The 23,014-nt window shown below is 45.2% G+C and overlaps 1 protein-coding gene across 1 annotated transcript; it reads left to right on the top strand.

Moving 5' to 3' along the window:
- On the top strand, window positions 2,123-21,517 carry ATP6V1E1 (ATPase H+ transporting V1 subunit E1). The gene is made up of 9 exons (XM_003126593.6): window positions 2,123-2,285; window positions 7,319-7,384; window positions 11,063-11,172; window positions 11,542-11,608; window positions 14,374-14,463; window positions 15,016-15,084; window positions 16,025-16,119; window positions 19,523-19,610; window positions 20,891-21,517. Exons 1-9 carry the CDS (start codon window positions 2,253-2,255, stop codon window positions 20,951-20,953), a joined length of 681 nt encoding a protein of 226 aa, XP_003126641.3. The 5' UTR covers window positions 2,123-2,252; the 3' UTR covers window positions 20,954-21,517.

The following is a 23,014-nucleotide window of genomic DNA, read 5'->3' as shown; positions in this document are numbered from 1 at the left end:
CTGGCTTAGGAAATTCCATATACTGAGGGGCCAGCCTAAAAGAAAAAAAAGGAGCCTTAAAGATGTGTGTGCCATTCCCATTAAAAGGACAAACTGGCATGTATTTTCTGATTCAAAGTACTGAGAACACACTATCACACATGTAGTTCTCCTTCCGTAGACATAACCTGAGTGTAATTATTAGGAAACCATCAGAGAAAGCCAAACTGAGGGACCGTCTATAACAATTCAGATGTCTAGTGCTCTCCAGTAATGTCACTATCAGGAAGGACAGTCTGAGGAAATAGTCCATGTTAAAGAAGACTAAAAAGACAAGGTCATTAATAGAATAGGTGACTTGGATTGGGTCCTGAATCAAAAAAAAAAAAAATTGCTACAAGGAACATCAGTGGAAGATACAGTCAAATTGGAACATGGGCTTGTTAAATTTCCTGAATTTTGATCAATGTACAATCTTAGCCTTAGGAAACACACCCTGAACTATTTAGAATCATGACTTACATATAGTTCCACATATGAAGTGATAAAGATAGCAAAATACTAACAACTGGTGAGTCTAAGAGAGGGGAGTTCATTGAACTATTCTTAAACATTTTAAATTTCATAAAAATAAAATCTAGTAATAAAAATGTGTGTGCCCTTTGGCCCATAATTCTATTACAAGAATCTATTCTAAAAATATGTTTTCATTGTTCTCTGGCTTTGGAGTTCCTGTCGTGGCTCAATGGTGACGAACCCAAATAGCGTCCATAAGGACGTGGGTTTGATCCCTGGCCTTGCTCAGTGGGTTAAGGATCCTGCGTTGCTTTGAGCTGTGGTGTAGGTCAGCATTAGCTGCTCTGATTCAACCCCTAGCCTGGGAATGCCAGGGGGTACTACCCTAAAAAAGAAAAAAAAAAAAAAAAGGTTTCTGGCTTTGTAAAACGGGGGCTTAGCAAGTAAGTCTGGGAGAATTTCTGCCCTATTCTTTCTCTCTTTTGGTTGCTGTGCCACATATGGAGTTCCAGGGCCAGGGATCAGATCTGAGCTATAGTTGTGACCTAAGCCACAGCTACAGCAATGCTGGATCCTTAACCCACTGTGCCAGGCCAGGAATCAAACCTGCGTCCCTGCACTCCAGAGACCCCCCGCCAACCCCGTTGCACCACAGCAGGAACTCATGCCCTAATTTTCTGAATCATTTCTTCTAAATGGACCCTGGGATGATGTTGAAAAACGCACAAGATCATTAGGAAGAATTCCAAATAAATTAAATAGGTAGTTCACCCTAGAGAAGCTGGAGCTAAAGCATGGGTTGCACATAATTTGTCTTTCCAAAAGGTATGGAAAGCGCAGCAATAGTAACTTTACAGTGCAAAATTTTAGAGAAACCACTCTGGCTGATCACTGCTTCAAGGACACTGATCAAGGACAACCAACAGTCAAAAATCACCTTGACAGAATGAGCCCTTGATGTGATGAAAACAGCATTTTTCCTCTGTGCTCTTCCTCCCCCAAACCCACAATCACTGATGAATCATGAGAAAATCCCTAAAGAGGTGCAGCTATTATATACCTAACAGTATCCCTCAAAATGTCAAGATGATCAAAAAGGAAGGACTGGTAGACTTCACCCTCAAGAAGAAACTTAGGAGACAGGACAACTAAATGAAAGGCACGTTCAGGGACTGGATCCTGGAACAGAGAAAGGACATCCGGGGAAAACTAAAGAAATTGATTGAACTGTGGGCTTCAGTCATTGCATCAGCGTCCATTAATGAAATGTAACAAACCTGCCCCAGAAAGGCAGGAGGCTAGTAACGAGACTCTGAGCTCAAGTTTTCGGTAAATCTGAAACTGCTCTAAAAAAAGACCTGTTAGTAAAATATTGCTGCATTTGCTTCCATGAGGGCCAGGAAAGTGAAATAAATTTTGGTGGGCATAAATAAAAACAAGAGCTATAAATGCTCAGGAAACCTTAGGCACTGGGAGGCCGACCTACCCCTGGCCCAAAGAAAAGGCAGCTATAGGTCACGGAAAGTCACCAGCAAGCAACAGCCAGGGACGTGGGGGGAGTGGTGAGGGCGGGGCGGGACTTCCGGACCCCTCTTTCCCTACTGGCTGGGCCGTGCGTCGTCGCCGGCGGAAACCGGAAGTCACTCTCACAAAACAGAGAGGCCGGAAGCTGCGCCGGCTTTTCTCTCCTCTTCGCGAGAGGTTGTCATCAGCCTTGAGCTCCGGCCCGTATCCCGTTGCCTCACGTCGCTTGCGCTATGGCTCTCAGCGATGCCGACGTGCAGAAGCAGGTAAGAATTGTACTGGGCCCCGGGAGGCAGGCCGGCTCCGCCCTGGGCCTGGAGGAGCCCCGCGGCGGCGGCCTTGTGGGTTAGGCTTTCCAGTGTTCGGGAGCCCCACCTCAGTTGCCAGGCCCTCGGCGGTGACCGCATCGCGAGCCTGTGCGAGTCAGGGCCGTGCGTTGTGCTTGAGGCAGTGCGGCCGGCCCTGGGGTCGCGGCGCTCCTGTGCGCCGTCGAGTTCGCGGGCGCGGGCGTTGACCGGTCTAGGCCGGCCTTGGGTGAAGGACACTCAAAGCAGCAGTTTGGAGAACTAGAGTGATTCTGTAGTTCTGGGAAAACTGACTAACGCTCACTCATTGCCTTGTGAATCTTAGGTGAGCAGTGCGGTGATTTTTCCTTGGATGTTTCCATTTCCTTCAAAACGACTTGCGTTTTATGCGTAAATTAATATGCCCTAAGAAGGGTGGAGTTTCTTTCGATGGTTCTTAGGCTAGGCACAAAGGATTACAAAAGTAGCTTCTGTAGGGATATTTAGAGGATGTTACCCGGTGCATACAGAACCGGGGGGTTGAGGGGGAAGGGTTTGAACCTTAGTGGTTCCTGCATCTGAGTTTTACTGTAGGAGAAACGATGCAGTACACTCCACGTAGTCACTAGAATCTAGTACCAATTCTCTTCCTCTGTTCCTTCGTCTTCTCTCTGTTAAGATATACTGAAAAGTAAGGCTTCCCCCAGGAAAGATACTTTATAAAGGTAAAGCAGTGAATCTAGATCAAAATCATTTTTCTTTCAGTAAAAAGAATGTAGAGCTCTGTCTATATGTGTTCCTCTTCACGCTGCATATAGGGCCCCATCAGGGCAGTGCCTATGTTCCCTGTATTTTCAGCAGTGACTAGGCCACTTACCACACACACAGTGGGTGCTTATAAATCGTGAATTTCCTGATTTCTTCCCGGCGGTATTATAGTATTTGTATATGTTGCTTTTTTGTCTGGGGAGTAAGGTCATATATTTCATCAAAGTTTCAAAGGAATCCGACTCCAAAAAATATAAAACTCAGTAGCTTTGGCAAGAAGAAAAAAGTAATTCTCAAAAGCATATTTTTCTGCTTTCGGGGTGGAGTTAAGTATCCTGAAGAGGGTGACTTTCTCTTGTTGGAACTCCTAAAGGCAGAATGTGTTTATGTTGACTGTAAATGGGCTTCTCTGACCTGGTTAAAATTAGTGTGTTTTGCTCTAGGCTGTGTTGATCTAGTCAAATCTGGTCGCAGAGAGCCCAGCACCAGTGATAAAGGCAGATAATGCAAGTTTGAATCAGAGTTCACCTCCGGAGGCCAGCATTTATAAGCACCTGTGTTGATTACTGGTTTTAAACTACTTTTAAAATTCCAAGCTGAGTACACTGTCAATTTGAACTGAACTTGTGGACATACCACAGACACATACATGCACAAATCTGGGGGGTTTGATCCTCTTAGCAAGTCCAGTGGTTTCTCTATACAATGTAGCTGTGGATTACATATCCCAATTTTTAAAGGCTTGAGGTTTTTTAGGTATTGTATTAACTGTAAAATAGGCTCTGATTGTCATAATTATTTTGGTTCCTCAAGGGTAGGGTAGCTCCTGGGAGTTCCTGTTATGGTGCAATGGAAACGAATCAGGCTAGTATCCATGAGGATGCGGGTTCAATCCCTGGCCTTGCCCAGTGGGTTGGGGGTTGGGTGTTGCCCTGAGCTGTGGTGTAGTTTGCTGATGTGGCTTGGATCCCAAGTTGCTGTGGCTGTGGCATAGGCTGGCAGCTATAGCTTTTTAGGGCCTCACCTATGGCCTATGGAAGTTCCCAGGTTAGTGGTCAAATCACAGCTGTAACTGCTAGCCTATACCACAGCCACAGCAACTTGGGATCTGAGCCACATTTTCAATCTATATCACAGCTCATAGCAATGCTAGATCCCTGACCCACCAAGCAAGGCCAGGGCTTGAACCCGCATCCTCATGGATACTAGTCAGATTCGTTTACAGTGCACCACAGTGGGAAGTCACTGAAACAAGTCTTTTTTTTTTTTGGCTGGGTTCAAACGTGCGTCCTGGTGCTGCAGGTATGCTGCTGATCCCATTGCGCCATAGTGGAGATTCCACATCCTTGTGAAACAAATCCTAATTCACTTTTTTGTTGTTGTTGTCTTTTTGCCATTTCTTGGGCTGCTCCCGTGACATATGGAGGTTCCCAGGCTAAGGGTCGAATCGGAGCTGTAGCCACCGGCCTACGCCAGAGCCACAGCAACGCAGGATCCGAGCCGCGTCTGCAACCTACACCACAGCTCACGGCCATGCCGGATCCTTAACCCATTGAGCAAGGCCAGGGATTGAATCCGCAACCTTATATTTTTAGTCGGATTCGTTAACCACTGTGCTACGATGGGAACTCCTCTAATTCACTTTTGTGTTTTTTTGTTGTTGTTTTTCTTTGGCTGCACTTGTGGCATGCGGAAGTTCCTGGGCTAGGGATAGAACCTGTGCCACAGCAGTGACCCGAGCCACCATGGTGATAACACCAGATCCTTACTCGCCTTTGCAGCAAGGACATTCTTAATTCATCTTTGTACTCTTATGGGTACCTTAGATTTGTGGTATCTTTGTGTTACAGCAGGAAGCTGGGAATTGTTTCCAGTTTCTTAAACAAAAAACACTTGGACTATCTCAGAAGATTTGAAACTCCTAACAGATTCTGCACTCACTCCCAAAGGTTTATTGAGCACCCACTGTGGGGGCACTTGTTCCATTTTTATTTGGCTGTACTCCGGGCATGTAGAAGTTCCTAGGCCAGGAGTTGCATTCAAGCTGTAGCTGTACTACAGCTGTGGCAACACTAGATCCTTAACCCACTGTGCCACAGCAGGAACTTCTTGGAGTTTACCTTTATGCAGGAGAATTAATAAGTGAAATGAATTAATAACTTAGAGGTTCTGCATTAAGTTTTTTTTTTTTTTTGTCTTTTTGCCATTTCTTGGGTCGCTCCCGTGGCATATGGAGGTTCCCAGGCTAAGGGTTGAATCGGAGCTGTAGCTGCCAGCCTACGCCAGAGCCACAGCAACGCGGGATCCGAGCTGTGTCTGTGACCTACACCACAGCTCACGGCAAGGTTGTTAACCCACTGAGCAAGGGCAGGGATCGAACCCACAACCTCATGGTTCCTAGTCGGATTCGTTAACCACTGTGCCACGACGGGAACTCCTGCATTAAGCTTTTTAATCTTTTATTTTTTTGTCTTTTTATGGCCGCACCTGTGGCATATGGAGGTTCCCAGGCTAGGAGTTGAATTGGAGCTGTAGCCGCTGGCCTACATCACAGTCACACCAGATCCTAGCTGCCTCTGCAACCTACACCATAGTTTATGGCAAAACCAGAGGCCAGGGATCGAACCTGCATCCTCATGGATGCCAATCAGATTTGTTTCTGCTGAGCCATGACGGGAACTCCTTATTCTGCTCTTTTTTTTTTTTTTTTTTTTTTTTTTTGGTCTTTTTGCCTTTTCTAGGGCTGCTCCCATGGCATATGGAGGTTCCCAGGCTAGGGGTCTAATTAGAGCTGTAGCCGCTGGCCTCCACCACAGCCGCAGAAATGCAAGATCCAAGCTGTGTCTGCAGCCTACAACACAGCTCACAGCAACGCTGGATCTTTAACCCACTGAGCAAGGCCAGGGATGGAACCCACAACCTTGTGGTTCCTAGTTGGATTTGTTAACCACTGAGCCACAACGGGAGCTCCCTTAATCTGCTCTTAAGAAAAACAAATTGGTGTTCCCGTTGTGGCAGAGTGGAAGCAAATCCGACTGGAACCATGAGATTGCAGATTGGATCCCTGGCCTTGATTAGTGGGTTAAGGATCTGGCGTTGCCATGAGCTGTGGTGTAGGTCGCAGACATGGCTTGGACTCTGGCATTGCTGTGGCTGTGGCGTAGGCCAGCAGCAACAGCTTCGATTACACCCCTAGCCTGGGAACCTCCATGTGCCTCGGGTGCGGCCCTAAAAGGACAAAAGACCAAAATAAAAAAAAAAAAAATTATTCCTTAATGAAACCACCAGTGAGTTTGATTATGATTATCAGTGTTGCTTGTGTATTCATTTGGGTATATTTTACACCTGCCATTGGAGACGCTATTCCATTTTTGAGTAGTAATTGGATCAGTCACCCAAGCCCCATTCAGAAGACTTTGGGGGACTTTATTCTTCATTTGTTGGCAGAGATCTAAAACCCTTTAACAATTTCCTAGCCTTGCAGTTTAGTTAAGGAGAGGGACAAGTAAGCAGGCGATTAGGATTGTGTTTAGGCAAAGAAGTGTGGTGTCTTAGGTGCAGATAGTTGAGAGGTTCAGGAAGTATTTTCCAGTGGAGGTGACAGTTAAGCATTCTGACTGGCATAAGACAGAGCTGGAAGAAAACATAGAAGCTCTTGCAGAAGGCAGAGGAAGAAGAGGATGGCCCCAAAGGAGATGAGGAAGATAGGGAGGGAAGTATGGGAGCAAAGGGAAGAGAGTGTTCAGGAAAGGGGTGAGGGTGGTCAGCATATCAGGAGACACCAAAGGGTCAGGAGATGGTTGCCACGTTATGGAGAGTGATTTCAGTGGAATGGAGTGGGTGGAAGTCAGACTGAAGTGTGTTGAGAATAGGAGGTAAGAAAGTTGAAAGATGGCTCTTTGGCATATTTTATTAGAGATGGAGAAGGGAAAGGGGCTGGTTGAGGAGGCCAGAAGTAGAGGATGGTGTATAGTCAGTCCTTCCTCTACGGAGGAGGAACTCACAAATTCTTTGAGAGTAGATTAATGTCTTGTTTACCTGTGTTACTACGTATTGCACCTGGTCCATTTGCTAGAGTAAATTCCAGAATGTAAGTTACCGGAGAACAGAAATTAATCTCATTTACCCTTGTACACAGTGCCTGGCATGTAAAATGCGTTCAATAAATGATAGTTGAATGAATCAGAAAAGATAGATATATTTTCCCATTATACTTAAAAATAAAATAACCTTTTTTTTTCTTATAGATTAAGCACATGATGGCTTTTATTGAACAAGAAGCCAATGAGAAAGCAGAAGAAATAGATGCGAAGGTGAGATTCCATTTTCTAGGTTTGAGAAGTTATCAGAGGTGTCTTGTGACTCATTGGGTTAGGGATCTGGCTTTGTCACTGCAGCAGCTCAGGTTGCTGCTGTGGCATGGGTTCCATCTCTGGCCCGGAAACTTCCACATGCCATGGGTGTGGCCAGAAAAGAAAAAGGAAAAAAAAGTTATCGAATGTTCATATTGTTTTGCTTTGGAGTTCCCTTCATGGCTCATCGGTTAACAAACCCGACTAGGATCCATGAGGATGCAGGTTTGATCCCGGGCCTCACTCAGTGGGTTAAGGATCTAGTGTTGCCATGAATTCATGTATGTTGCAGACATGGCTTAGGTCTGGCGTGGCTGTGGCTGTGGCCGTGGCTGGCAGCTGTAGCTCCAATTAGATCCCTAGCCTGGGAACCTCCATATGCCACAGTGCAGCCCTAAAAAGACAAAAAAAAAGGCATATTGTTTTGCTTTGCTAAATAGTAATTAGTAAAATTGTTTAACAGTGCTTTAAATAGGACTAATAATATTTAAATATGTTAAAAATAAATGTTCCTTTCTAAACATTCTGATTGTCAATAGATGTCCTAAAATTTTATGTTAGGGAGTAGGAAAGTAAGGGGTGGGTTAATTTTCTTATGGAATCCAAATTCAGATGTTGAGCATCTGTGGCTAATTATGACTCTTGATTAGGTGAGGAGGTAGTTTTTTTTTCTTTCTTTTTTCCTTTCTTTTAGGGCTGCCCCTGTGGTATATTGAGGTTCACAGGCTAGGGGTCAAATTGGAGCTATAGCTGTTGGCCTACACAACAGTGACAGCAACACAGGATCCATGCCACGTCTGAGACCTACACCACAGCTCATGGCAACGCTGGATCCTGATAAGGTGTTGTTTTAGATATAATTGAAGCGTAGCTGGTTTATAGTATTAGTTTCAGGTGTACAACATAGTTATTCAGTATTTTTACAGACTGATTGTTATTATAAAACAATGGCCATATTTTCCTGTGCTGTACACTATGTTTTTGTTTGTTGTTTTTGTTGTTTTGGCTGTGCCTGCAGCATGTGGAGGTTCCCATACCATGGATTGAACCTGCACCACGGCAGTGATGCGAGCCGCTTTAGTGACAACAGCAGATCCTTGACTAACTGTACCAGGAGGGAATTACCCCTTACTGCTTGTTTAATACTGTGGGTGGTCATGGAAGCACTGCAGTTTGTTGTATACCTGGTTTTCCTTTTATTTTCTGGGACAAATATAAATTTCTGTTTCAGCTAGTAAGTGCATTTCCATTTAAAGTAGTCTTTTTTTTTTTTTTTTTTTTTTTTTTTGTCTTTTCTAGGGCCGCCCCTATGGCATATGGAGGTTCCCAGGCTAGGGGTCTAATCGGAGCTGTAGCTACCGGCCTACACCACAGCCACAGCAACGTGGGATCTGAGCTGCATCTGCGACCTGCACCACAGCTCACGGCAACGCCGGATCCTTCACCCACTGAGCGAGGCCAGGGATGGAACCCACAACCTCATCGTTCCTAGTTGGATTCATTAACCACTGCACCACGACGGGAACTCCTAAAGTAGTCTTAACTCGGAGTTCTCGTTGTGGCTCAGTGGTTAATCAATCTGACTAGGAACTTCCATTTGCCACAGGCGCGGCCCTAGAAAGGACAGTAAATAAATAAAATGAAGTAGTCTTAACTCAAATGATACCATCAACTGTACTTATTTCCTGTGATAGATATAGAAATAAACTGTTAGGCATTTTAGAATATGAAAGCTCCAGTACCTTTGTGAAGCATTAAGCATCTGAAGCAGCAACTTTAGGGAGTTCCCACTGTGGCACCATAGAAATGAATTTCATATGCTGCGGGTGCAACCCTAAAAAGCAAAAAAAAAAAAAAAAGGCAACTTTAGTTAGCTTCCAAAGTCTTAATTTCTTATTTCCTGAAAATCATCGATAGCTCATAAGTAAGATAGCCTTTTTTTTTTTTTTTTGTCTTTTTGCCTTTTCTAGGGCCGCTCCTGCAGCATATGGAGCTTCCTAGGCTAGGGGTCTAATCGGAGCAGTAGCCACTGGCCTACAGCAGAGCCACAGCAGCGCAGGATCTGAGCCGTGTCTGCAACCTACACCACAGCTCATGGCAGTGCCAGATCCTCAACCCACTGAGCAAGGCCAGGGATCGAACCTGCAACCTCATGGTTCCTAGTTGGATTTGTTAACCACTGAGCCACGACGGGAACTCCAAAGATAGCCTTTTTTAAGATGACTTTTCAGGGAGTTCCTGTTGTAGTGCAGTGGAAACAAATCCGACTAATATCCAAGAGGATGTGGGTTTGATCCCCTGGCCTTGCTTAGTGGATTGGGGATCTGGTGTTGCCATGAGCTATTGTGTAGGTTGCACATGTGACCTGATCCTGTATAGCTGTGGCTGTGGTGTATATATCGGCAGCTGTAGTTCTGATTCGACCCCTGGCCTCAGAACTTCCATATGCTGCAGGTGCAGCCCTAAAAAGAACCCCAACAAGAAAAAAAACCCACTAATAAAACTAGTAACTTCAATTTATTTATTTATTTATTTATTTTTTCTTTTTAGGGCCGCACCTGCACCATACGGAGGTTCTCAGGCTAGGGGTTGAATCAGAGCTGTAGCTGCTGGCATATGCCTCAGCCGTAGCACCTTGGGATCCAAGCTTTGTCTTCAACCTACACCATAGCTCGTGGCAATGCAGGATCCTTAACCCCCTGAGTGAGACCAGGGATCAAACCCTTGAGTCTCAGGGATACTAGTCGGGTTCAATAACTGCTGAGTCACAATGGGAACTCCTGATGTATGTAATTTATGTTAAAAGGACTATTAGGTTTTGACCTACAAGGAAAGAATACTATTTTTGTTTTTATTATTTTATAAGGGAGGACGCTAAGATTATTAGACCACATTTTTTAGAGTAACACAGATCTTTTAACAAATTTTGTGTCATTTTCATTTTCATTTTTCTTTTCTTTTTTTGGGAGGGGTTTGCTGGCAGCATATGGAGTTCCCAGGCCAGGGATCAGATCTGAGCCATTAGTTGCAACCCACGCCACAGCTGCAGCAGTGCAGGATCCTTAACCCAGTGCACTGGGGTGGGGATTGAACCTGCCTCCCAGGCTCCAGAGATGCTGCCAATCCCATTGCACCACAACAGGAATTCCTCTGGACCTTCCTTAGCTGTCTATTAAATAAATGGATCGAATTTAAAAAACATTTTTTTCAAATACAGAATCTTTGGGTTATATTTTTTGTAACTTTGTTGCTGGGTACTATTATCTTTTTTTTTTCTTTTGGCCATGCCTGTGGCTTGTGTAAATTCCCAGGCCAGGGATTAAACCTATGCCACATCTGTAATCAGAGCCACAGCAGTGTGACAACACTGGGTCTTTAACCTGATGAGACTCAAGGGAATGCCAACTATTTTCCTTGATTAAAGTTTCAGTCTTCTGGTTCATCATTTATGGTGAAGAATCACTGGTCTTTCCTTTTGAATAAATTAGAAGTAATCTTTGAAGATGAGCCAGGACATATTTCCTGCTTTAGATATAGAGTAAGGTGAATATAAGTAAGTACCCTGGTCACCAGCTGCAGAAAATAAAACTGTTTGTCAAAGTCTGCATAATGAATTAAGAATAATTAGTTCTTTTGTAGGCAGAAGAGGAGTTCAACATTGAGAAAGGTCGTCTTGTGCAAACCCAAAGACTGAAGATTATGGAATATTACGAGAAGAAGGAAAAGCAGATTGAACAGCAGAAGAAAATGTGAGCTTTGGAAATCACTTGGATGAGAGGGCAAAGCAGACGCTTTCAAGTCAGGCAGATAAGGGTTCTGGTCCTAACTGGTCCATCCCCTTACCTGTCCTCGGTCAGGTTTCTTTTTTCCCCTCATTTATGAAAATGGAGGCCTCACAGGATTGTTGAAAGATAAAACCAGAATAACCAGTAGGAATGTGCTTGTCACTTGGCTTATCATTGGAAATAATTGGGTAGAAACCACTTAGTATATATCAGGAGGTTTTTTTTGGGGTCTGTACCAAGAGAGGCATTTGCATGTGTGTAGGAGGCTATACCTTTTCTTCTCTGTGGTGGGTTTTGAGCTGTGCTGATGCCACTTTTCCATACCTTTTGCAGTCAGATGTCTAATTTGATGAATCAAGCGAGGCTCAAAGTCCTCAGAGCCAGAGATGACCTCATCACAGTGAGTAACCCATTTAGTTATAGAATTATAAAATGTTTATTCATTGGCCTACTGTAGCGAATTTGCAGGTTAACATTAGATTAAGGAGTTGAGAGATGATTTTTAGTAGAGAGGAAACATTTTGTCAGCAAATCATTATATTAGGTATTGTAATAAATGCAGAAATGAATAAGGTATGTGCCTTGTCTTCGAAGACCCACTGATCTAACAGCATATAGACCTGGGTCATTCTGTACATGATGGGTGGCAATGCAGTGTCAGGGTGATGGGGACTAATAAGGCTGGAAAAGTAAGATGGAGTTAATTAGGGGCCATGAGTGCAAGTGAAGTGCTTTGTTTGCTTTTAGTAGAAAGCTGTTGAAGTTTTCATTTTGTTTTATGAGGACTATCATAAATAGGGTTCCTGGTGTGAGTGTGTAAACTAACAGGGAAGAGATTACACACAAAACTGGAAAGTATTGTCTTCCAGAGAAGAGAGCAGAAACCTATACAAACTTACAACTTAGGTGACAAAGCCTAAAGGTATTTGAGCTAATTCAGAAACCAAGCAGGGATGCCTCTCTTTCCACTCTTTCATTGTTACTGTGGAGACCCTAGAATCCTTGTAAAATGGAGAAATAACTTATGCAGATATTGAGAAGGAAAAAGCTTTTTTGGTGGGGGGCATACCTGTGGAATGCGGAGGTTCCCAGGCCAGGGATCACACCTCTGCCACAGCAGTGACAACACCAGGTTCCTAACCCACTTAGCCACCAGAGAACACCAGAAACAAAAAAAAAAAAATTTTTTTTTAAATTTGTTTTTTGGCCTCGCCTGTATGTGAAAGTTCCTGGGCCAGGAATTGAATCTCCGCCACAGCAGCAACCTGAGCCACTGCGGTGACAATGCTGAATCTTTCACTGGCTGAGCTACAAGAGAATTTTGACACTTATTATTGTTATTGTTATATTGACATTTGAACAGGTGTTTTTTTTTTTTTTTTTTTTTAAGGGCCACACCTGTGCCATATGGAGGTTCCCATGCTAGGGGTTGAATCGGAGCTGCAGCTGCTGGCCTACCCCACAACCACAGCAACACTGGATCTGAGCTTTGTCTGCAACCAACACCATAGCTGGCGTCAGTGGCAGATCCTTAGCTCACAGAGCGAGGCCAGGGATTGAACCCAAGTCCTCATGGATACTAGTTGGGTTCGTTAACCCGCCGAACCACAACAGGAGCTCCTTATTATTGTTTTTAAGATTTGAATGTATGCAAAAAAAAAAAATAGAACATCTGTTAAAAAATAAGAACCAGTAGTTTGGAATTCCCTAGTGACGCAGTGGGTCATGGACCTGGTGTTGTCACTGCTATGGCACAGATTTGATCCTTGGCCCAGGAACCTCAGCATGCCTTTGGGGTGTGGCCAAAAAGAAAAAAATAAACAAATTTGTTTAGAAAATAAATAAATAGGAATTCCCATTGTGACTCAGTGGTAACAAACTTCTTAGTATCCAGGAGGATGTGGGTTCAGTCCCTGGCCTTGCCCAGTGGGTTAAGCATCTGACATTTGCCATAAGCTGTGGTGTAGGTCACAGATGTAGCTTGGATCCTGTGTGGCTGTGGCTGTGGTGTCGACTGGCAGCTGCAGCTCCAATTTGACACCTAGCCTGGGAGCTTCATATGACGTGGATGCAGCCCTAAAAAAATAATAAAAACAAAGTACTGAGCATTTATATAAAATTAAAGACCTAGTAATTAGCTCAAAAAGGTGATGGCTGCAAAGAGAATATACAGAAATTGATAGTTCAGTATACTAACAGTAACCAACTAGGAATAAATGTTGGTGAATAGGACCTGTGTGGAAGAGCTGTAAAGCTGAAAATACAGAACTTGACGAAGTACAAGACATCAGTTTTATGGATGACAAAGGAAACACTAGCATTGTAGATGTTTGTTCTTATTAGATAATCGGGATGGTGGCAGTGAGAACTGAATGAGGTGACACACTTTATAGGAAGATGCTCTGGGCATTGGCACTCAATGACTCCTCCTCTTCTGATGCTGATGTTAGGCACTGAGTTTCAGGCCTGGCTGTCTAGAAGAATGGGGCTCCATTAATGAAATAGCAAGTCAGGAGGACAGGGTTTTTGTTTTTGTTTTCTTTTCCCCCTTTTTTGGTTGCTCTGGCATGTGGAGTTCCTGGGCCTGGGATTAGATACAATATTCAGTTGTGACCATAACAGGGGTCCTTAACCCACTGTGCTGGGCTGGGGATCAAACTCGTGTCCCAGCGCTCCAGAGACCCTGCGATACCCTTGTGCCACAGTGGGAACTCCAAGGACAGGCTCTCCTAAGAGGAAGGACCAGATCACTGTGGACATACTTTAAGGGGCTGAGAAACCTCCCACTGTGTCGAGCTGAGGATAGAACCTTCGTCCTAATGCTCAGTGACGCCATCAATCCTGTTGCAGGAAGTCCAGTAGTTTGCTTTTTAAATCTGTATCATGTAGCCTTTCTGTGTTTGTTACATAGGTTTCTGAATTGATCGATAATCTGAGCTTCTTGGCTCAAGTGGGGACTCCCTGAGAGCTGTGATAGTACTTCTTGCTTCATTATATCAGTGTCCTTAGCATAGCCTCTGTCTCATCATACATCTCAGAGAATGTGTTGATTGAAAACACAGCCAGAAAGTGAGAAGTGATTGGGCATGAGCTAGGAACAGCCTTAGGTGGATTCTGAGCTGACTACTAAAGTGTGTGGATAACTTTATTTCCCATTCGTTGTAGGACCTGCTAAATGAAGCGAAACAGAGACTAGGCAAAGTGGTAAAAGATACAACCAGGTACCAAGTGCTGTTGGATGGACTGGTCCTCCAGGTAACTCTTGTAGGTCAGATCCACCACTGATAGCCACAGTTCCTGTAAAATTGTGTGTTAGGAGCCAGCTTTTTGTCCTGTGTTCTCATTGTAACCCTTTTTTTGCTTGTCTAGTAGGAAGAGGCATGGGTGGATGGTGGTGTCTGCCTGGTTGAATGATACTCTCTGATGTCTTACTGGTCTTTTATAACCTTCAGCTGTGAACTTTTCTGATTTGATTTAACCACTAAAATACTTGCTTTAGAGAGTAGGGTTCAGATCACAGGCTATACAGATTTTAATTGCTGGCTGCTCAGCTCACAAATATAGTATATTTCTCCTCAACCTAGTTGATGTGAGGTTAGATTCTCTCCCATCTGTATTTATGCCCACCACCAGAGCACCTGGTGTATTTTTTTGTGATACCAAGATCTTTCCATGTTCTCCTACCATGTATGCTGTGTACAAGGGACTTTTTTCCAAACTAGATAAAAGGATTAAAAAGACATTTTATTTGCTGTTGCTTTATAGTTTGCATTTTTTTGCTAATTGCATTTGATCGTGCTGTAATAGGGTTTGTACCAGTTGTTGGAGCCCCGAATGATCGTTCGATGCAGGAAACAAGATTTCCCTCTGGTAAAGGTAAGAGCTTAAAGAAATCCTTTTTCTTCTTTTTTTTTCCTTTTTCTGCCTTCCCCGAGGCATATGGAAGTTCCCAGGCAAGGGCTTGAATCTGAGCTGCAGCTGCAGCAATGCTGAATCCTTTAACCCACTGTGCTGGGCTGGATATTGAACCTGCATTCTCACAGACAGTATCAGGTCCTTTGCCTGCTGAACTACAATGGGAACTCCTTATTTATTTTTAATTTTTTGGCTTTTTAGGGCCACACCCATGGCATATGGAAGTTCCCAGGCTAGGGGTCCAATTAGAGCTGCAGCTGCTGGCCTAAGCCACAGCCCCAATTCGACCCCTAGCCTGGGAACTTCCATATGCTGCAGGTGCAGCCCTAAAGAGCAAAAAATAAATAAATAAATAAATAATTAGATCACTGGATATGGTCGTATAGCACCTGAAAGTCTCGACAGCATCATACTTTGAGATCACCCAAAGGTTTGCTTGCCACATTATGCATTTATCTTTTTTTCCTTTTTTTTGTCTATTGTCTTTTTAGGGCCACACCCACGGCATGTGGAAGTTCCCAAGCCGGAGGTCAAATCGGCATTGTAGCTGCTGGCCTACACCACAGCCACAGCAACAAGGGATCTGAGCTGCATCTGTGACCGACACCACAGCTTACAGCAATGCCAGATCCTTAACTCACTGAGCAAGGCCAGGGATTGAACCTGCGTCCTAATGGATGCCAGTCAGATTCGTTTCCACCGAGCCATGCCGGGAACTCCTGCATTTATCATTTTTAAAAACTGTTCTGTAAAGGGTGTGTAGTATAGTGTTCTGGGTTGGCCACCTCCTGATTAGACTATTTTCTGACATCGGCTTCTGGTTCCATAGTTGCCATCTTAGATCCATCTGATCACGCATAGTTTTTGTCATAACCTCATTGTTTTTTTATTGTTTTCCCAGGCTGCCGTGCAGAAAGCAATCCCTGTTTACAAAATCGCCACCAAAAGAGATGTTGATGTCCAGATTGATCAGGAGGCCTACCTGCCTGAGGAAATGTAAGTATTTCTCTGTAAGGCTTCTCTGGCTGTGAGCATTGCCCTTCTACTGGCCCCTTCCTCCTTTTTTTTTTTTTTTTTTGCTTTTTAGGGCTGCACTTGCAGCATATAGAATTCCCCAGACTAGGGGTCAATTCAGAGCTGTAGCTGCTGGCCTACACCATAGCCACAGCAAGGCCAGATCTGTAACCCCCTGAGCGAGGCCAGGGATGGAATGTGAATCCTCATGGATAATAGTCTGGCTCATAACCTGCTGAGTCACAAAGGGAACTTCCTGAACTGCCTTCCTCTTTTTCCCCCGAGGTACTCTTCGCACAGGATGGGGGTGTGGCTGAGTCCTCTTGTATAGCTTGCTGCTTTCTCTGTCAGCGCCTTGTTGGTCTCACACTCTAAAAACCCAGCTTCTGGAGTTCCCGTCGTGGTGCAGTGGTTAATGAATCCGACTAGGAACCATGAGGTTGCGGGTTCAATCCCTGCCCTTGCTCAGTGGGTTAACGATCCGGCGTTGCTGTGAGCTGTGGTGTAGGTTGCAGATGCGGCTCGGATCCCGCGTTGCTATGGCTCTGGCGTAGGCTGGCGGCTACAGCTCCGATTGGACCCCTAGCCTGGGAACCTCCATGTGCCGCGGGAGCGGCCCAAAGAAATAGCAAAAAGACAAAAAAAAACCCAAAAAAACCCACACCCAGCTTCTTTTGGTCACTCAGTTCATCCTGCAGAGAAGCAGCATGAAATCTGTACCCAGTACCCAAAGCTGGGTCCACATCTCTCTATTAGATGCTCAGAGTGATGATTGCTGCCACTCAGTAGCTATCAGAAATAAGAAGAGCAGTCATATATGACTGCTAGATTCCCGAGACATAGAATGTGGGTACCAGTGGTGTTTCTGCCACCTGTGAGATGACAGCTTTTCCTTGGCATCCCTAGTAAACTTGGTGTGGTTAGGATGGGTGGTAGGAAACCCTGGCAAGGATAGGGCCATGAGCATTTTCTGCCTTGGGCCTACCTATCTAGCACTGCCTATGTACAGCCTTGGCCAGCATTGTGGGAGGCCTTGAGCTTCGTTGAAAGTGCACCAGCCTTAGGACTCTGATACCGAGATCTGAGTTCTGACGTGGCCTTTTGCTCACCGTGGGACCTGGAGCCCGGATTCCATCATCTGTAAGATGAAATGGCTCTTTTCTGTTTTATGAAGTGAGGAAGAGGGATGAGGTAGTGTATGTGAAAATGCTTTGTAAACTTAAGAAGTTGTAGAAGCTGATTTAGGTCTGATGGTCCACACTGCAAGGTATGAGTGAGGTACTGTGGACTAGTTATTTAGTCAGGTTGTGTGGAGATAAGTGGTTTACAGTCTGGTAAATAAGAGATTCCAAGTCAGTACCATTTTCCTGATGCTTTGAATTTTGGCATCTGGAAAAGTAACAGTACACACTGCACGTTCCAGTATACCCACCGGTCAGCTGCATCCCTTAGCACACTGGTGCTTCCCCCCAGAGGCGAGAATGCTCATTCAAGGGATAAATACTGGCAGTCCTTGGCTGGCGTGTGTGCTCAGTTTGGGCTTTGGAGCCACACGAATTAGAATTGCAGGTAATTCAGAACTGCAGGTAAAGAAAGGACTGTGCAGGTTTCAAGTGAACTTTGAAGTAATGTCATTTTTCCAGTAAATTGGTCCTTTAGTCTTGCCTCTGAAGCTTGTGTCCTGGTTTGTAAAACAGTGAGGACATGAAGACTCCCCAGGTCTTTGAGGGGCAGAATTCCTGAAGGCCCTGGGCTTTGCCCTCAGGGGCACTTTGCGCATAACAGAGCCTCCCTCCCACTACTGCCTGCATGGGGTTAAGATTTCAGCCACGGACCAAGTCCTTGTGGGCACATAGCCTGTTTAGAGAAACAGAGAGGAATGGGGAGAGGGGGAGGGAATAAGAGAAGAATATTCATGTCATAGTGCATTAAAATTTTCTAGAGAAGGAGTTCCCATTATGGCTCAGTGGTTAATGAATTCGACTAGCAACCATGAGGACACAGGTTCGATCCCTGGCCTCACTCTGGGTTAAGGACCCAGTGTGCCATGAGCTGTGGTGTAGGTCAAAGACAATGCTCGGATCTGGTGTTGCTGTGGCATAGGCTAGTGGCTACAGCTCTGATTTGACCCCTAGCCTAGGAACTTCCATATGTCACAGGTGTGGCCCTAAAAAGACCAAAAAAAAGAAAAAAATTTTTTTTTTTCCCAAAGAAAATCTTACAAAAGTTTTCCCAGCCTTTGTCTCATAGTCTGCTTAGATCAAGAAAAAAAATTTGTAGGCATTCCTGTTGTGGCTCAGTGGTTAACAGACCCAGCTAGTATCCATGAGGATGCAGGTTCGAACCCTGGCCTCGCTTGGTGGATTAAGGATCCGGTGTTGCAGTGAGCTGTGGTGTAGGCCAGCAGTTGTAGCTGTGATTTGACCCATAGCCTGGGAACCTCCATATGCCACTGGTGTAGCCCTAAAAAACAAACTTGAGGGTTTTTTGGCCTTTTTAGGGCTGCATAAGTGTCATATGGAAGTTCCCAGGCCAGGGGTCAAATCAGAGGTGCAACTGCTGGCCTACACCACAGCCATAGCAACGCCAGATCCTTAATCCAGTGAGGGAGGCCAGGGATCAAACCCAAATCCTCATGGATACTAGTCAGGTTCCTTTCCACTGTGCCACAGTGGGAACTCCCAAAATAAAATTCTCATACAGCAAAATAATTTCATTTCTGGAAGTTTCCTTGTAATAGGATGTGACTTATTTGCCTTCTGCCTGTTAGTGCTAGAAGCTTTGAGGAAGGGAGTGAGGTCTGGCTGGAGGCAGGGCTGGGCTTTGCCTGGCTGGGAGAGTACTTTTTTTGGTTTGGTTTTGTTGTTTGCTTTTTAGGCCTCCACAAAGCATGGCATATGGATTTCCCAGGCCAGGGATCGGATCCCAGCCAGAGTTGTGACCTGTTGTGGCAACGCAGGATCCATTAACCCACTGTGCCAGGCTGAAGATTGAACCTGAGTCTTGGCACTACAATACCTTTTATCTGATGCACTTAGCAGTGCTCTCTGGTGATTGCAGGTTTGGGCTTTTAAGAAGCATTCAGACGCTGGCTCTTTTACATATTGATTTGCAAACTGGAAGTCCTCCCCCTTTTAGTTGCAGAAGGCTGGTTGTTAGAATAGCATAAAATCAAATTGGCATATAGTCACTCGGTAAATGACAGTTACTATCAATATCCATACCTTAAAGCTCCAGAAACTTTTTAAACTTATGTTTATTGGTCCCTAATGTTGTTTAGACTGTAGACCAAGACAGCTTTTCTCTAAGGGAATAAGGTAATTGTACCATGCGTGTCTGTTTTCCTCAAATCGATAAACATTGTTATTTCCTGTGTTGTATGCAGAGCTGGTGGGGTTGAGATCTATAATGGGGATCGCAAAATCAAGGTCTCCAATACCTTAGAGAGCCGGCTGGACCTCATAGCTCAACAGGTGAGTGTGGGGACATTTCTCACTTGTCCCTGGGTTTACTGTGGCTCTTGGGTGGTGTGGAGAACTTGGTAGTTGAGAACGGTTCTCTTCACCTTTTTTTTGACATTTTCTTAAACGGAGTGGGGATTGAGGTGTCATTTGCTGAGGTGATACCATTTATATGAAGGTGGATTTGGGGTCAGAACAAGGGGTTTGTCTAAGGTTTCATTTTCTTGTGTCTTTTTCCCCCTCACCCGCAGCATAAGGAAGTTCCTGGGCCAGGGATCTAGTCCACACCACAGCAGTGACCTGAGCCATTGCACTGACAATGCTGGGTCCTTGGCACACTGCACCACACAACTCCCTGTCTAGAGTTTTTTGTTACTGTTTGTTTTTTTGCATTTTAGGGCATGTGGAGGTTCCCAGGTTAGCGGTCAAATCAGAGTTGCAGCTGCTGACCTACACCACAGCCACACCAGATCCTTAACGCACTGAGCAAGGGTAGGGATAGAACCTGCTTCCTCATGGATGCTAGTCAGGTTTGTTAACCGCTGAGCCACGATGGGAACTCCCTGTCTAGGGTTTTGACCTATTTTGCTACAAGTAGAGATGCTGACCAAAGGCCTCAGAATCCCCCAGACCCCAGCAAGAATGATGGGAGCTAAAGTCACTGCTCGTTAAGGTGATGATTACCTTAGGGCGCCAGGCTTTTCAGATATTTCTAGGTTTATTGGAAACAAGTCAGGGAACATCATTTGTCGTGGGCCTCTTCCTGTGAAGTGCCCTGCTGTCCTGACCTTGAGCGTCATCTCTTTAAACCTCAGAGCTCTTGTTACCCACTAGCCACCTGTGGGTAAATTACTTAAAACTAAGTAGAATGAGAAGTTTCTTTCCTTGTCGCCCTGACCACTTGCTGAATTGGACAGCACAGCCTCAGTTAAGCCCTGAGGCTTTTCCCTCCCTCAGCACAGACTCGCTTAGAACAGAGCAGACCTGTTACCTCACTTTGTTACTGTTCAAAGAAAGAACCTAGGTGATCAAGAATGTCATGGTGAGGGTTTAGCTCATCAATCACCTCTTCTTCCCAACATCACCATGTGGCTTTAGTTTTTTTCCTTCTTTGTCCCCTTTAAGCAGTTGGCCTCAAGCCCATGTTTGCAATTATGGAGTTTCCTGCCTAGCTTTGTTGCAATGCTTGGCTCTGTGGCTCCTCAGTCCCTCAGGGGTCGCCACCTGCAGCTCAGGTGAGGTTTCCAGGCCTCCTGTGGACATGCTGACTTATGAAAGGACTCTCTTCACAGATGATGCCAGAGGTGCGGGGAGCCTTGTTTGGTGCAAATGCCAACAGGAAGTTTTTGGACTAAGCCTGGGAGGTGGCGTTCATCCCCTGCTCTCCTCCTGGGACGTGACGTTCTGACATTTGAAGACACCCGCGTAGCCTCCTCTTCACTGTTTATATTCTGTGTTGATCAGTGGGTACCCTTCTGTAGCTAACACCCCTGGCTGATGGTAAATGATGGCAGAGAGATTTATTTAACATGATAGGAAACATTTTTCTAGCTTATCTGAAAGTAACCCAGCTTCCAGCTGGTTCCAAAGCATGAAGGTCCCCAAGTCTTCTGCCCTTCTCTGGCACAGCGTCCAGCCAAGAGGTCTGGTCTCTGCTCTTTGGGCTTCAAGTGCATGTGGAGCCACATTCCTTCTAGCAGTAGCAGCTTAACTGTTAACTATTTGGGCCTAGATGAGTATACTTTATTTATTAAAACAGAATGTGTACGCGGATGCTGTTGTAATTTATAGGCAAAGCACTGTCAATAGTGGTTTGAGAGGGTGAGTTACCACTGAGGGATCTGGAAAAGCAGCAGTTCCTTCCCAGTCCTGTCTGTCTGTAATCCTGTCTGGTATGTAATTTACCTGTTGCATCCATATCCTGTCGTTGACTTGTTTTTGAGTGTTACGGGAATACTAGGAGGACTAATACTTGTCCTTCAGGCTAGAGAACAACGTGTGCAGACCACAGCACGGTGGGGGGTGGGGGCAGGGGCCTTTCAGCCTCTGATCCAGCCTGTAAACCTGGCTGAATTCCAGCTCCACATGGGTGCTCAGCGGGTCGGAAGGGAGAAGCCTTCTGGGTCCCCTGCCCAGTTGGCCTTCCAGGGCCAGCCAACCCTGTCCTACCTAGACAGATGCTTTGCTACCTGACCCACATTTAGGAAGCGCCCAAAGTTCTCTTCCAGAGTAAAACATCCCAGGACTGTTGTGGTCCTCTTCCTTCCAGTGCCTTCCCACCACAGGCCCGGAAGGCCAACTGCTGTAGCAAAATATAACTTCTGTTGACTGAGTTGTTCCTGAGCCCCTTCTTAAAGTCTGAGAGTCAGGCCTGTCAAGGCAGCACCACGGAGGAAATGGGGATGTTCTCTATCCCCCTGAATCGAGATGCTCACTCCTGCTCTTTGTTCTAGAGCTGGAGATGTTGGAATCTAGAATGGTAACCATAAAGGCTTCTACTGACCTGGAAAGCTGACTGGACCACAGTCTAGCAAATGAGTCCGAACGTAGAGGAACTCTGATGACAGCCCTTTACTGAGCCATGTGAAGATGGGAGAGGCCTCACCCAGGCGCCCGGCATCCTGTGGCTTGATCTTGAGCATTTCCATGGGACAGGTGACTACCACCTGGCATACCCCAGTGCCACATCTGGCCAGCACCTCCATCTTCAGATCCTACTGAGGCATCTTCAGTAGCTCTTGGGTGCCAGAGTTGGGCTCCTTCAGTCCAACTGAAGAGCCCTGTGGCCCTCCCTGGCCACTCACCCTCCCTTGGTGTTTAACCTTGGCTGCCTCTCACCTGGCTGGGTAAATAGTCACCTGGCCCTCAGGCTTGGTCTCCTTAAAGACAGGAAACTAAGTTTGTTTATTTTTATTTCCCCAATACAATCATTTCTGCTGTACAGCATGGTGATCCAGTTACACATACATGTACACATTCTATTTTCTCCCATTATCAGGCTCCATCCTAAGTGACCAGACATAGTTCCCTGTGCTACACAGCAGGATCTCATTGCTAATCCTTTCCAAAGGCAATAGTCTGCATCTATTAACCCCAAGCTCCCAATCCACCTTACTCCCTCCCCTTTGGCAACCACAAGTGTATTTTCTAAGTCCATGATTTTCTTTTCTGTGGAAAGATTCATTTGTGCCATTTATTAGAGTCCACACATAAGTGATATCATACGGTATTTGTCTTTTTCTTTTTCTTTTTTTTTTTTTTTTTTTTTTTTTTTGTCTTTTTGCTATTTCTTGGGCTGCTCCTGCGGCATATGGAGGTTCCCAGGCTAGGAGTCCAATCGGAGCTGTAGCCACCTGCCTACACCAGAGCCACAGCAACCCGGGATCTGAGCCATGTCTGCAACCTACACCACAGCT

The sequence above is a fragment of the Sus scrofa genome, chromosome 5 (assembly GCF_000003025.6).
Source record: "Sus scrofa isolate TJ Tabasco breed Duroc chromosome 5, Sscrofa11.1, whole genome shotgun sequence".
NCBI classification, from domain to species: Eukaryota; Metazoa; Chordata; class Mammalia; order Artiodactyla; family Suidae; genus Sus; species Sus scrofa.
Note: the sequence above shows the minus strand (reverse complement) of the source record. Positions and strands in the feature narration are given on the sequence as shown.

Coding starts and splice junctions, on each gene's coding strand:
- ATP6V1E1 (XM_003126593.6), top strand. CDS start 2,253: ATGGCTCTCAGCGATGCCGACGTGCAGAAGCAG. Junction 2,286..7,318: donor ATGCCGACGTGCAGAAGCAG/GTAAGAATTGTA, acceptor TTTTTCTTATAG/ATTAAGCACATGATGGCTTT. Junction 11,609..14,373: donor CCAGAGATGACCTCATCACA/GTGAGTAACCCA, acceptor CATTCGTTGTAG/GACCTGCTAAATGAAGCGAA.